Source organism: Macrobrachium rosenbergii, chromosome 28 (genome assembly GCF_040412425.1).
Source record: "Macrobrachium rosenbergii isolate ZJJX-2024 chromosome 28, ASM4041242v1, whole genome shotgun sequence".
NCBI lineage: Eukaryota > Metazoa > Arthropoda > Malacostraca > Decapoda > Palaemonidae > Macrobrachium > Macrobrachium rosenbergii.
In genome coordinates, this window is record NC_089768.1 from 15,528,891 (window position 1) to 15,544,995 (window position 16,105).

General features: G+C 37.8%; 1 protein-coding gene across 2 annotated transcripts in view; it reads left to right on the forward strand.

Moving 5' to 3' along the window:
* LOC136854067 (zinc finger CCCH domain-containing protein 13-like) overlaps positions 1–16,105 on the forward strand; it is a 177,850-nt gene that overhangs the window by 154,109 nt on the left and 7,636 nt on the right. For both annotated transcript variants that reach the window (XM_067130186.1, XM_067130185.1), the window contains exons 14-15: positions 415–541; positions 10,191–10,329. In XM_067130186.1, coding sequence (XP_066986287.1) covers positions 415–541; positions 10,191–10,329 — 266 coding nt within the window. The remainder of the gene's footprint in view (positions 1–414; positions 542–10,190; positions 10,330–16,105) is intronic.

The following is a 16,105-nucleotide window of genomic DNA, read 5'->3' on the forward strand; positions in this document are numbered from 1 at the left end:
AACCCCCGTATTCGCGGGGGATGTGTACCCCCCCCCGCGTGAATAGCTAAAATCTGCGAATACTTAAAACCCTTATAAAAACACTTAGAACTGCCCATTTTGGTAGTTTAAACACAAGAAAAACCCTGTAAAAATGTTAATACCTGAGTATTCTAATAGTTTTATCACAAAAAGTGCACATATTCATGAAAATTATATGAAAATACAGTAATTAGTGAATATTTCTCAGTGAAAAATAACACGAATGGGCGAATTATCCGCAAATAACGGGTAGATATGTTCCACAGAAACCTGCGAATGCGTGAGTCCGCGAATCGTGAGAACGTGAATACGGGGGGTTTACTGTATATTCATTAGTGTTGGCGTTTAACATTCATGAACTATACTATTTTGAGATTATCTAATATCCAACAGATTGTGAGATGTGTTACACAACTGGGGGTAGTGAGCTTACCCGGATAACTGTCATTGATACTGATGGGAAACCTGTATATGAGCAGTTAGTTAAGCCAGAAAACCCTATTATTGATTATAATACAAGGTAAGATGACTTTTTTTATCATAATGTTGACTGTAGTTCATTCTTAAGTGTTAGTGCTTCCTGATAAGCTGGTTATTTCTCTATTTAAGTGTGTGATTTACAGTTTTGCACATGCAACAATATCCACAGAAAATCAACATTGAGGTAATATATATATTTTTTACAACCAACTGAAATTTTCTCTAGCCTAACCTATCCTTAAATTATTCAATTATGTGATCCACTCACCTGTTCACGTTGTTCTTTTACTCTATGCAATCCAGCTTACGACAACAAAAACCACAAACAGACTTACAACCCAACCATTAACGACCTAACCTTCAGAGAGCTCTCTCTACCTCTTTCCACCATGCTTGTAACACTCCCGCTCCTTGTTTGTTTACATTTTTCTCCCTCCCGCCATTTTCGTCCTGTGACGTCACTTCCTATGACGTCACAACAATAACATGCTCTTTAAACATAAGGAATGCTATGCTATAAAAACATCTTATAAAATTAAACATGTGCCTTCTTTTTATACATTCTGCAATACCCATACACTTCATCAATGCAGAAAATAAAATAATGACTAACTTATAAAACTAACATACAATCACACTTATCTCCTTCTCCCTCCCCTCCAGCCTTTTCTTATCCTAATCCTCTAATCTCCATTATTCTCAATTCTTTACCCTCTACATAATTCCTAATGCTTTCCCCCGAAACTCCAGCTTTGGTTAATACATCAGCTATCTGATGCTTTCCTTTATCCATCTCACCTCACTTATTTCTCCAGATTCTATTGTTTCTCTTATTGCTGCAATATCAATTTTTAATCTCTTACTACTTACTCCGGTACTTGATTTTATTGCAGTCATTAGGGTTTTACTATCAGTTTTCACCAGTGCTTCTAATTTTCTCCCTCCTACTATCTCTTCCCACAAATGTTTGAAATATATCAAATCCTTCTATGGCCTCCCCAACACTCAGAGCTTCTGCTTCAATGGTGGACTTTGCTACTCTTCTGGATTTTCTGGATTTCCACCATATAGGGCTTCTCCTCTTACCATCTGTCAATGATATCACATAACCTAATTGAGTATGACCATCTTCAATATTCCCGAATGAAGCATCTGCATAGGCTTCCCAATAAACCTTTTCTTCTTCTAACTCACTTATTATCACTTCTCCCATTATGCACTTAGTTTTTCTCACTATCTTAATCAGCTTTCTCATATCTTGAGTCGTTCCTTCTTTAAAAGCTTTACTTAATTCACTAACATCATATGATATTTCTGGCACAGTATGTAGCGATACCCAATTCAACTGTCCTACCACTGATCTATATTCTGTTAACTCCTTTTGTCCTAATACTCTATTACCTGTAAATCTTCTGGCTTCTGGTTCTCTTATAGAATTTATATACTGCCACTGATTAAGACAAATTCCATTTTCCTTATGCTCTACTATTACTCCTATATATTTAAAACTTTTACTTTCTTGTTCTCCTACTTGTAATTTCCCTTTCAATTTCCCAATTGTTTCCTTTAAAAATCCTTCAGTTCCTCCATAGCAAAAATCATCTACATGTGTACATAAAATACCATTCAATTTATTGTCTTTCTTCCAAAAGAATATATTAGGTTCTAATCTACTCCTCTCACCTTTAAGCTCCTCCACCAGTTTTACCACCTTACAATACCATGCCTTTGCTGCATCCTTGAGCCCATAAACAGTTTTCTTCAATTTCCATAATCCACTCCAACCATCTTCACTAGGTGGTTTTAAATATACCTCTCGTTGTATTTCATCACCCTGTAGATATGCCGTTTTTACATCTAACATATAACAATTCCAATCTTTCAGTTTTATTACCGTCAAACAAAATTTTAAAATTTCAGCATTGCATGTAGGAGCATCTTTTTCCCATTCAGCCATTTCTTCTTCAAAACCTCTAGCTACCAATCTTGCTTTACATATCCTTTCCCCACCTTTTACCTTTTCAGTTACTATCCATCTTGTAGATATAGCTTTTTGTCCAATGTCATTTACCTCCTCATATACCTTGTTTTCTCTCAACTTTGTAGTTCTTTTTCTTTAGCTTCAATTACATTTCTATTTTCGAATCCTAGCAAAACCTCTTCTTCATCTTCAATTTTTTTTCTACATGACTATAATCTCTTAAGTCAACCCATCCCTTGTCACCTGACTGTGAGTCTTCTACATTGTACGAATCAGCCCAAGATTTGCTGATCTTTTCCCTGCAAGGCTCAATATCATCCACTCTTCTACTTGTCCTGTATTTTTGTTTATAGCTCTAACTCTATTTCCCTTTCTGAATTTGGGTATCTCTTTATTAACTCACTTTCTTCTGTTACCTCACTTTCCCCTTCATCTTCCAGTGTTTCCTCTGCCAAATCTCTTTCTATAGTCTCTTCTACATCAGCATTCCTTCTCCAGCCAATTATCATCTTTCCTTCCTGCTCATCTATATTCCCTTCCTTTGATGCAAGGGATTCATCTTTCACAGTGTGTGTTTTGTCTACTTTAAGTATCTTCTCCTTTTCTGGTGATAGTCTTTGAATCCTAGTAACATGTATTCTCGCTACTTCTCTTAGAGAATCCCCATGTTTAACCACTACTGTTTTACCTGATACTCCCACTACCTGAGCAGGTCCTCTCCATTCATTTTCATTTTCTCTCTTATAGAATACCTCATCTCCCACTACTGCTTCTTCAAATTTATGTTCTCTGACATTTTTGTTCAGAGCAATTCTTATTTTATTACAAGACTCATTTTTGATAAACACTTCTCTGGCCTTATGCATTGCATTCAGTGTATCCCTTACTATGCTTTCTTCCATACCTTTCTCTCTGCTTGCAGGACTTGAACTTTCTTCTCCCATTAAATTAGGCAGGAAGGATTTTTCCCAAATACTAATTGGTTAGGGGAGAAACCACCATTATTTATTAAGCAGTTCCTGGCACTCACTACCCATCTTAATGCTATGGACCAATCCACTTCCTCATCATCTTTCATCTTTCTTAAGCTTTCTTTGATTATGCCTACTGTCTTTTCACACAATCCATTGCTCCATGGAGATTCTGATGCTGTGGCTAATACTTTAATATTCGATCTTTCTGCCATCCTCCTTACTTTTTCATTTTGAAATTCTCCCCGTTGTCTGATAATATTTTGGAAGGTGCCCCAAATATCGCAAAACCACCCGTCAAAAAGAGTCTTTATAATAGTTTCTGGTTTCTTGTCTTTTATCCAAAAAAGCCTGACAATACCTTTTGCCATATCTACCATAACCAAGAACTTTCTCTCTTCTATCTCTCCCACATCCATTGCTACAACTTCATTGAATGTCTTACTCCAAGAAAATCCCACTACTGGTTTAGCTGGATTTCTTTTATATCTTTACATACTTCACAACTTGCGATTAAATCAGTTAGTAACTTTTTATTTCCTCTTTTCCTTCTCTCCCAAACCGTCACTCCACTGTGCTTCTTCTGTTAGCTTCATATTTTATCTCCTCTTCCGTGGCCAAATTGTAGATGTAACTTCATCATTGTACCTTTAATTTCCCTTAGGCTCTTTCCTTCCACCCTCAATAATAATTCTTCTTCTACCTTCCTCCTCAAAATTGGTATTCTTAAATGGCCCTGTCTGTCTTCTCGTAACTTTACTTTCATTTCCCTAGTACTTCTATTTTAACACAATTCTCTTTTAAATTTATGGTCATCCCCATTTTACTCATGGTTTTCTTACCTATTAACCATGGTACATCACCCTACAAAATTTCTGTCTTCAAATAAAACTTTTTGTTTTTCAATATCACCACCGTATTTCCATTACTCCTTTCGACTTGTATGATGACTCACCGAAATTAAATACTTTATTAGACTCTTTCTTAGTATCATTCATTCTCCTCAATTCTTCCTGATTCAAACCCACAACAATGCGTGCTAGTCACAATTCCCCACAAACTGTTGACTTACATCCTGTGTCTAAAATTGCATCAACCTCTTCCCAAGATTCGTCTTCTATTTTGCTAACTTTTCCTATATAAACTTTTTCTTCTTCTTGTCCAGTTTCTGCTTTCTTCTTATTCTGAAAATTCTGAGGACAATCTCTGGCCCAATGCCATTCTGATTTGCATATAGCACACAGTGTTACTTTCTCTTCTCTATTTAAAGGATTTCTTCCACCTCTACCTCGATTCACCTTTCCCCGATATCTTTGGTTTTTCCACCCTTTCCCAAAATTCTCACAACCTTCTGATCCTAACCATTCCCCCTCCTCTCTATTCCCTAATCCCTCAAATATTCTTTTCATTATTTGTGACACTGTTTTATATTCAACTTTTCTCGACCACAAGCTGCTAATACCATTTGTTTGTGATCTTCTGTGAGATTCGATTGTTCTAGTACATGAAAACCTTTTGCTTCCCCTTCAAGCATGCTTTTCCCTAGTGCCCTACTACACTCTGACTCGGCCTTTTCATACCTAATTATAAAATCTCTTATCTTTTCACTAGATTCTCTTTCTATTTTAAAATAGTTTTTCATTTTACTGTAATTTTCCATTAACGTATCTTTTAGATACACTTCATCTAGTTTGGACAGGATTATCTTTGAACCCTCGCTATCCTTAAGTTCATCTCTATCTATTCCTTCTGTTACTTCTAAAGCTTTCCCTTTTAAGCTCATCCTTATCTCTATCCCCGGATATTTCACTTCTTCTCCACACACCACAAGCCAATCTTCGACTTGTCCTCTCCATCCTTTATAATCGCCCTGTGCCCCGCTAAATCTCGGACAGTCTCTCCTCCATTTCATCTCCCAAAGTTTACCATCAGATCCGTCCATTTTTAACGAACCACGCTCTGCTACCACTTGAAATTTTCTCTAGCCTAACCTATCCTTAAATTATTCAATTATGTGATCCACTCACCTGTTCACGTTGTTCTTTTTACTCTATGCAATCCAGCTTACGACAACAAAAACCACAAACAGACTTACAACCCAACCATTAACGACCTAACCTTCAGAGAGCTCTCTCTACCTCTTTCCACCATGCTTGTAACACTCCCGCTCCTTGTTTGTTTACATTTTTTCTCCCTCCCGCCATTTTCGTCCTGTGACGTCACTTCCTATGACGTCACAACAATAACATGCTCTTTAAACATAAGGAATGCTATGCTATAAAAACATCTTATAAAATTAAACATGTGCCTTCTTTTTATACATTCTGCAATACCCATACACTTCATCAATGCAGAAAATAAAATAATGACTAACTTATAAAACTAACATACAATCACCAACTACATTACTAACATCTATTCTATAACACATATAGGAATGCAAAAAACTGTGTTGAAAATGATACCATAATACAGTAGTAGTAAATCTATTATGATGATCATTGTTATGAATTTTATGCAGTAGGATCTCACTCGCTCAAGTTCACTTTTTATGTCTTGCTTTTATGTAGGACAATACTGTGCTTAGACTTGAAACTTCTCATCCAGGGAAATAGACTTCATATAATGTTGAAGTGCATGAGACTCGTTATCACTTTCCAGCATTGATTTACTATAGGCTGTTTCATTCCACCTGTCCATTCACCAACATAGGTTTTAGGTAGATGTGGCAATACCCACTGCTACCTCTCGGTTGGCTGTAGTCAATGTTTCTGATATCATAGGCTTACTGTGATAAAGATACAAACTATTTCTTCAGTAATACATCTGAATGTTATATATGCACTACTACAAGGAACTCACACCTTTCTATATAGGTCCTATATATGCCAATTAATGTAGATAATATAACAACACAATCACACAAAAGACAAGCTTGTATCAAATAGTTTATATAGGTTGAACACAAATGAATGATGTGCATTCAGTGATTACATTTAACTTCATTGTAGGTAAATAAACGACATCTGACTATGCGAGTACAAGAAAAAGGTATTTTAACAGTTTATTTCGTGTAAATTACATGAGTAGGTTGATATTTGAATTAGCAGAAAATATTGTCTGTAAAGCTGTCTTGGGAAGGTGAAAGGAACAATCACCTCAACATTGGTTGGAGGGTGGGAAATTTCAGTTTATGCTTGGCAATGGTAGTGCAGTTTTATTTTCAGAATATTTTGCATATTTATATAAGCTTTTCTTGAGTATTCAAATCAATATAAGAGCTAAGTGTTTGGGCAATTTCAGGAGTATTTTACAAAATAACTTACCAAGCAAAAGTTTGAAATCTGATTGAGTTCCTGTGATCCTTCATGTGTTGATGACATATGTACAGCATAAAAGGCTAGCCTAGATTTACTGTATTTTTTTAATGTAAGGTATTGGAATGATACTTAGAATGAATAAATAAAGGTTACAATGATAAAATAATTTTGACTGATATGAAATGAAAGTGTGCACAAAAGAAGGACAGTAAAATATCTGATGAATAGGCTTATCATTTGCTTGTCAATGCTTCATGATATAGAGGTCAACATCAATAAAGGTTAATTAAATATAAGTAACTTACCAGGTAATTACATAGCTATAGTTGCTAACTGGTGTGGCAGCCTTTTATTTGAAAAACTGCAGTAGCACTTAGATTGTTTAGTGTAGGCGACAAGCCCTGCCCACTAACGGGAGTACTGGAAACGACTTGACAGAAAACCTCATTCTGTTTCTGCCGGCTCTCGAGTACTGTAAACATCGGGGGTTTGCAGCAGCTTTTGTTCATTGGTTTTTGGTTGAATAACTGGATTTTGGTGAAGTATTATCAGTTATTTAGAGTAGCCTTTAAGCTTTGATAGCTTTCAGGTTCAGTTTTTCTAGTTTTTGTTATTATGATGTCTGATTCAAGTTCACCTAGTTTTCACTGCTGTAGTGAAGGTTGCAAAATTATATTGATCAAATCTTCATATGACACTTATATAATTTGCAGTAAGAGTAGGGGGCAATAATATAGTAAGGAGAGAACTTGTGCTGAATGCAGTGATTGGCCTGAGCGCCTGGCGCCAGCTTCCGAGCACCTGGCCCCAGCTTTCAAACACCCGGCGCCAGATGAGCATAAGTGGAAGGTACTTAATTTCACCTAGACAAGTAAGTGATAGGAAGAAGAATGCGGCCTCTTAGCGCTGAGAAACATGCTTCTCTTAGCCTAAAATCTATACCTAAGTGTAGGTTAGAAAGTAACCCAGCTATTCCTTCTTCCCCCTTCCTGCTTTTTCTCCTGCTACTAGCCCTCCTACTTTAAATCCACCTATTCTTACGCCTGGCTCCCTTGCTTCCAACCCATGCCATTGCCAGTCTCGAGTTTAGATTTAACAAGAAATTTAACCTAGTAGTGAATACAGTTAAGTGGAGGAGGTGGCTGTTCGTCCCACTGGTTCTCCTAGAGGAAGGTCACTGTCCTGCTTCCCTGAACCTGGGAGAAGACATACCGGAAGTCCAATGGAGGCCGATGGGGTTGGCCCACGGGTAGCTGCCCCCTCAGTCGAACCTGTTGCACGTTCCCAGGTATCAGCAGACAACCACTGGAAAGGTGTCTTGACAGGAAACAGTGTTATGCAAGTGGAGGAGGTGGCTTCTCATCCTGCCATTTCTCCTAGATGAAGGTCTCTGTCCTGCTTCCCTGAACCTAGGAGAAGACATGCTAGAAGTCTAAGGGAGCCAGTGGGGTTTGCCCACAGGTAGCTGCCCCCTCAGTCAAGCCTGTTGCACTCACATCCCAGGTTTTCACAGACAGCCACTGAAAAGGCGTCTCGGATGTGCACCAGTTGTCGTCTGACTCTCAGGACTCCAGCCCGGACTAAAGCACCGCAAGCACTTTTTAGGTTCGTCTTGTCCACTGAAGAGGCACACACATGATGCTGGCTGCTCTTCTCTGCTGCCCAGTAAGCTGTTTAAGGAGCCTGGTCACAGCCCTCAACCTTCCTGCAACGAATGGGACAGTCCAGAGTATTTTTCTCCTGAGGGTCCTGCTGTTGGGCACCAGTATTTGGCTCCCTAGCGCCCAATAATCCATCTCAGGCCCCCATCGTCTTTGTGCAAGCGTTCATCTCCTCACAAGCACCTGGCACAGCTCTTGAGCGCTCAGCACCAGTTGCCAAGTGCCCTGGTTCCATCTGCTGGTCTCCTGGCTTATGCAGCTCTCCCTCAACATTTTGGCTCCAGCCTGCCTCGACCTTCCTGATGAGGAACCATCCAGATGACAGATCTAGACTCCCCACATTTGTGCTTCCTTGTCTTCTAGGAAGGCACTCAGGGAGATTGAAGATTGGCTTTCTGCTAAGCGGAAGTAAGGTAAGGCTTTCTTTGCTTTTCTTCTCTCGTACTTAGCCCATAGGAGGTATCTCTCCTATGCCACGGGAAGCTCCTTCTTCCCAACACTACATTTTCCCCGAAGAAAATTAGTTTTTCGTCGGCAGAACTTGACCACCTTGCCCCGAGGTGTTGGAAGTTTTATGGTGGAAGCGCAAGCCAAGAAGGTTAAAAATTGCGATGTCTTAGTTGGAGACTTTACCTTGGACTGGCTAGGAGTCCTTTCTTGTGCAAACAAGACCGTCAGGAATGGTCCTCTTGAACTTGCAGTTCTTTTCTCTTTGGGGGTTTTGAAGAAAAGAGATTTATGGTGCATCCTGGGGGTTTTGAAGAAGAGAGATTTATGGTGCATCCTTTCCACTAAAGGAATCACTCAGACCCAAAAGTCAGACCCCCAAAAGGAGTTGACTTAGGATCTTCTGGCTTGGCGCTGAAAATCTGGTTAACGGCGTCACTAACCAAGTGCTGTAACACCAAAACGCCATTAACCAATGCCGCTGGTAAGCTGGGACTGCCTGTAACAGTAGTAACTACAGTAATCATGCAAAGAAAGATAAAATAAAGCACTATGAATGTGCCACATTGCTGAACTTTAAGGCTGATGCTCGAGAGGAATAGCTACCTGGTAACCTAAGTTTGTCCTGCCATGGATACTCTTTTCTTAAAATTTTGTGAGGAAAAGGAAGAACATTTTATATGAAAATGTATTTTGAGTACATTGTTTTGAATTTGGTCATATCAGAATCATTGTGTAAATGCATTTCCATGACTTTTCCAACTTATAGCAAATCATTGGAAACATATGTCAGATTGTATATACTATTATAATTGTTTCAAGAGAAAACAATTCTCTGGCCTAAGAGCTTTTAGTCTGAATTTTTCAAACTTGATTTAGATCATGAAATTAGCTTAACAGTTGGCAGACTTTAAGATTGTAAGAGAAATTCCATTGACTAAAATAAAGAATGTAGGCAGATGCTTGTTAGCTAGTCAAGATAGAACACATTTAAAGTACCACAAGATGTCAAAAGCAAAAATGTTGGATATCCCATATTTTCTGTTTAAGTAATATCTGGCAAGTAACTACTCAAGGTTTGATTTCTCTTGTTTCCATTAGGTTTATGGTAGTTGATTCTGGTATTAGTAAGTTCTTTTTTTCAAATTGAATCAGCTGCTCAAATTAGTACCTGCTAGCTATAGTTACAAATGATTGATGTTCAAATGACTACACAGTATCCTTGAACTTAATATGAATGTTGATGTCTTTGTTTATGTAATTACTCGTGTGTTCATGGATTAATTCAGATATTTTTCTTTCTTCAAAGGTTCTCAGGAATAACTGAAAGTGATATGGAGGATGTAAAGACATCTATACGTGATGTGCAAGCATCTTTGTTAGCAAAGTTTTCGGACAAGACTATACTTATAGGGCATAGTCTTGAATCTGACTTCCATGCATTAAAGGTGGGTAATTAGTAAGTAATATCCATAAAAAAATCTGTAAATATATAAATATAAAATTTCTCTCTCTCTCTCTCTCTCTCTCTCTCTCTCTCTCTCTCTCTAATCTCTCTCTCTCTCTCTCTCTCTCTCTCTCTCTCTCTCTCTCTCTCTCAATGGTTTGTAGATGTACATAAGTCATCTAAAGTGGTACTTTTTCATATAATTTACCTTTTAGGTCTACCAAACAAAATTTCATAAAAGTCCTGTAAAATTTAGAAATGAGCTCAGTAATTTGCATTAATAAAGACATGAATATCATGATTAACTTAATTTTAGATAAAATTGATATAGAATGGATAATACTGATGTTAATAACTGGATGCTGTAATCAGAAATACAGCGACAGTAAAGTACTAGAATTAATTTAGTCATGTAACAATAATAATAATAATAATAATAATAATAATAATAATAATCTTTATTGCAGCTCAGGGCCATATACATGGAATACTGTATACAAAAATAATAAACACAATCTAGATAATTAAGATAACATAATATAAAAATAATAATCGGCAGTATCCACATAGTTGCTGAAGAAGTTGAAAAAATAGAATTCATAATAATGGTAATGACAGTAATTATATGGAGAATAATAGTAAAAATAATACTAAAAATTCTAACAGTTAGGAATACAGATGCAGATGATTAATTTTCATCTGGGGACCCTTAGTTGGTTACATAAGTCAGGTCCAGAAGACTAAATATGAGAATTGAAAATTGCAAAACTACAATGATACTATTCGCAGCAGTAATAAAAAAGGAAAAATACCAATAATAACAAGAAACTTAGAAGTATAATAATACAGGCAGTCCCTGGTTAACAGCGATCCAGTTTTACAGCGCTTGTCTAGCGACGAAAATCTGCAATTTTTTGGTGCCAAAAATCGCCGATTTCCGCTTATCGGTGCTGATAATTGGGTATTGGCACCGATAAGCCCCGAAAATTGCTGATTTTCGGTTATCGGCGATTTTTGCTCATCATCACACCTTCAGAACAGAACCGCCGCTGATAACCGGCAACTACCTGTAATAGTAATAATAATAATAATAATGACAGATTCTGGAGATGACACTTCATAATTGAGAAAATAGAGAATAAGTCATTTAAGGAGCAGATGCCTCATTATCCCATTTTTCCCACAATTTAGATTTTGCCTTACTGCGTAGGATGTTTTGTATGAGTGAATTGTTGCTCTTTCTCAGTCGGGTGATCAGACTGGACATTGTTCGCCTCACAATGATTTTCAGATTATCCAGGCGGTTTTCTATGAACATCTTCGTGGCAGAGTGTTTGTGAGGTGTCTCAAAATGTCATTATGAACAACAGCGATACATCTCATGGCCTCTCGGGTATAGTTCGTCCAAAGGGAGCACCCATATATACCGTAGCAGTACGAGCGGAAGAGTAGCAGTTTCGTGTCTCGTGACAGAAGGCAAACCTCCTTGCAATCATGTTGCCAGTTGCACATAGTTTATGATGCCTCTGTTCTATGTCTTCTGTATCTTTTAGGTCGTCCGTGATAATATGGCCCAAATACAGAAATTCATGCATGAATTCCAGACAATGATTTGCGCTTCTGCAATATGCTTAAGCGATCTCGGGAGCAGCGACATACACTGGGTCTTGGTTTCGTTGTATAGGATATCAAATTCCTCTGCATATTGGTGGCAGGTGTCGATGGGTCATGGAGACCTTGCACTGATGGGGAATCAGACCCATATCGTTGGCATAACAGAGGTTGTTTATTGTTGTTTTGTTGATAGTGCATCCGACTGGGAGTGAGTTCAGTTTGACATTCAGGGCATCTGTGTACATGTTAAACAGGTATGGAGAGAGAATGCCCCCTTGCCAGAGCCCATTTAGGGAGCCGAAGGTGTACGACAATACGTTACCCCATTTGACACAGAATTGCTGTGTGGAAAACCAACAACATAAAATGCCAATTAGATATAGGGGTGTGCCTCATTTGTGCAGCTTCAAGAAGAGCTCCAGGTAGTTTACGCTGTCAAGTGCTTTTCTCACATATACAAAACAGGAAAACAGGAGAGGCTGATGATATGTAATAGTTTAGCAATTCTTTCAGGGTGTAGATGCAGGTGTCGATTGAGTGGTTTGCTTTAAAGCCGAACTGGTGTTCAGTAGTGTGTAGAAAAGGGAGAGGTCTCACTAAAAGAACGGACTCAAGTATCTTCGACGCAATTGTGGTAATTGCCAGGGTCAGCTGCATCCTTTAGCTTGTTTTTCATTAGTGGTATTAAGTGAACCAAGAGTTGGGAGTCTGGGAGAAACTGGGGAATTATGCATGCCTTGAATAGAACACCTAGCAAATTGTAAATTATCGGATGGCAGAATTTGAAAGCTTCAGCAGGCAGACCATCACAGCCAGGCGATTTATTATTGGGTAGGTTGTTTATGACATCGCGGATGTTACCTGGTGTTATACAATCAGCGAAATGAAACTGAATGTTATCAGTGAGGAGGTTATCTACATCCCTTCGGGAGTCTTGATTGTTTATGCAATTCAGGATAGTGCTGAAGTGATCGCCCCACATTCTTATTCTTGCGATGGCATCTCCTACTCTCTGTGATAGCCTTTTAGTTTTGGGATTTAAGGATTGAACTTCTTTCCAAAGACAGGGGTAATCACCAGATTCTAATTTTCTAGACATTGCATCAGCTCTTAGTTGCTTTTCACTCAGTTTGCAGTGCTTAAGGGCAAGTTTGAACTGCACTCTCACCTGCCTCATTAGCAGTACAACATGTCCTTCCCTCGGGCCACCTTTTTGCCTCTCAGTAAAAACATTACTAGTGAATGTGTATATAGATCCTTAGCCAAGTCATCCCATTCAGGTATGTTATGAGAGTTGCCTTGATGAGATCTAAAGGTATCCCTGCCGGGGGCAAGCATACCGGAAATTATATTCGAATAGAATTCTTTCAGATCTCTCCTGTGATGGTCATTTCTACATTTTGGGTTAGTGGACAGTAAGGCGTCTGCCAGTTGAACTATTGACCACAGCCTGGTTTCCGTGGTTTCTCTAAAGGATCTGGTTAATTTCCTCATCGGAGAAGGCTGCACTGACAGATTGTATAGCAGACTCGACGTCGGAACAGTTCGATTAGTATTGCATAGTGTATAGACAATTGTTCACGGGTACGGAACTTGTGAGTGGGGCATAGGTATCGTTAAGTGCCAGGGTCACTGGCACGACGGTTGGAGGTTGGTCAGATGACATTTTTGTGGTAAAGGGAGGGCCAAAGGTGCTGATTGGGGCAGAATGTGGATTAATATATCTGCAATTACACAACACTAACTGTCTTATGTGCCGGGTATTACGTAGAGACACTATTAACACATTGCCTTCTATGAGAGGTATAATCACCAAGAGCGAAAATCCTTTCTTGGTAAAAAATGCGAGACCTCCAACACGTCAGTCCGCCCCTGACACGCACGCACACAGATTTTCATCCTATAGGTCCTGGCAATAATGTGCTATCTTGATTTGATTGTAGTACTCTGAATACTAGGTTACCACATGATCTATTTACTGGTAGATGCATTATGGCCATTATGATAAATATATCCATGCTGATTTAGTAATAAGCTATTAAAACAATAAAATAACAGTTAGTTAAACCTTATAGGTAAAAACCAGGTATCCCAGTGGGTGCTAATTACAGCCTTAACATTGCCAATTTATATTTACATTTGTATAAATCAAAATTTTATCTATCTATCCATCTCTGTATCTATTTATCTATCTGCAAACATTAACCTACAAATGTCATTTTATATCCAATTCACTCTACTTTGGGAATATCACCTGAAGGAAATTATAATTCTTAAACAATTTAGTACCTCGGAGATTTGAACACCCAATAGCACAGATCAAAGCCATATGTGCAAAACCATCATTTATACACACACATATCACATGCGGCTTTTAAGTTTTTACAGAAATTTTAGGAATGAAAGAAGAACAAGTATAAAGATAAGGAAAGACAAAAACATACAAGAGATGCATTGTGCACAAGTTCTTGTACCATCCATCATCATGTCCACATAGATTACCAATAAGGTAAATGCAGGTAGCAGTCTCATGTTGCTTATATTCCAAATCATATCTGTTTCATCATCAGTATGCTCTTAAAAACGGATATGAAAACTTATTTCTTAACTTTATTGCCTTGACCAAAATAAAAATGTACATAGGCAGGAAGATTGGTATGTTTTCTGCACACATTGTATTTAAATCCCTTCACAGGTCTGTGTAACAGGCAATCCAAAAATGGAGAGGCTGTCATCATTTTCCATTTCCATAGTGAATTTTATTGATGGGACTAATTCATTTTTTGTTCCTGGCGAAGTAAATGTCATTAACCATATTACATTGTGGAATGAGCTTGTTTAACATTTTGCTTTTGAAAAATTCCACCTTTGCTTTTGAAAAATTCCACCTACAAATTATTTAAAACCGGAGGTGAAGGGTTACCTGTGGTCATACCAAAATTTAAGAATAAGATATCCTGTTCAGTTCAAATTTACATTTTCTTACATGTTTTTTTATCAGTTCTATCAGTGTCTTCAAAGAAAATGGGATATCAAGCTGTCTGCTTTTTCTAAGGTATCCAATAAGAATTCCAACAGATCATGAGTGGTTACTTTCATGAATAATGGTACCATATCAAAGCTCACAAGCCTGGAGTCACAGTTAATTTGTGTATAATTTAATGTATTTATCAAGTCAATATTGTTCTCTATATTAACATCCAAAATGGTTCCAACTAAAGGAGTGAGAATATCAACAGAGTATTTTTCTAAAATCTTTGAAGTGGAACCTGCAGACCTAATTGTAATTGGTCTAGCTGGAAAATTTGTTTTGTGAGTTTTTTATTGTTCCATACAGATGCAATAACATTGGAGTGGTCACATGCAAACTTTTTATCTTGTTTTTCTTTCTTTTAATAGTTCTTTCACTTTTTTTTATGCAGTGGTGCTGCAGATGTTCTTCAGCCTGCCAAGTCCTGATGAGCACTGCTTCTTCCTTTGCTCTTAATGGGCATTCCAGTTTCAACTTTAGATCCTTGTTCTTCATCTCCTTTATGTAATGCATATCTTACCTTGTTTTCCAACTGCTTCAGCTCCCTCTTTTCACTGTCTGAAGCACTGAATGGCTGAAAGTTCCCCACTGCTTGGCTTTATAGCCTAAATTTCCTGATTCATTCATTTATTCTTAGGCCTCCAAGCATTTGTGACCAGCTTTGTAGGTTGCTGCTTCAGGGTCATGAACTATTGCTTATTTGAAAAATTACAGTGGATAAAACTGGAATCTCTGCTTAACCCTTTAACGCCGAAGCCCTATTTACAAAAACGTCTCCCGTATGCCGGCGGCGTTCGGTGAGTTAGCGCCGAAGCGGAAAAAAAGTTTTTTTCAAAAAATCACAGCACGCTTAGTTTTTAAGATTAAGAGTTCATTTTTGGCTCATTTTTTTGTCATTGCCTGAAGTTTAGTATGCAACCATCAGAAATGAAAAAAATATCATTATCATATATAAATATTGGAATATATGACAGCGAAAAAAAACTCGTATATAATTGTATACAAATCGCGCTGTAAGCAAAACGGTTAAAGCTAATGAGTTAATTTTTTTTAGTTGTATTGTACACTAAATTGTGATGATTTTGGTATATAACAAATTTTAAAACGATCAAAGCAACACAGAGAAAATATT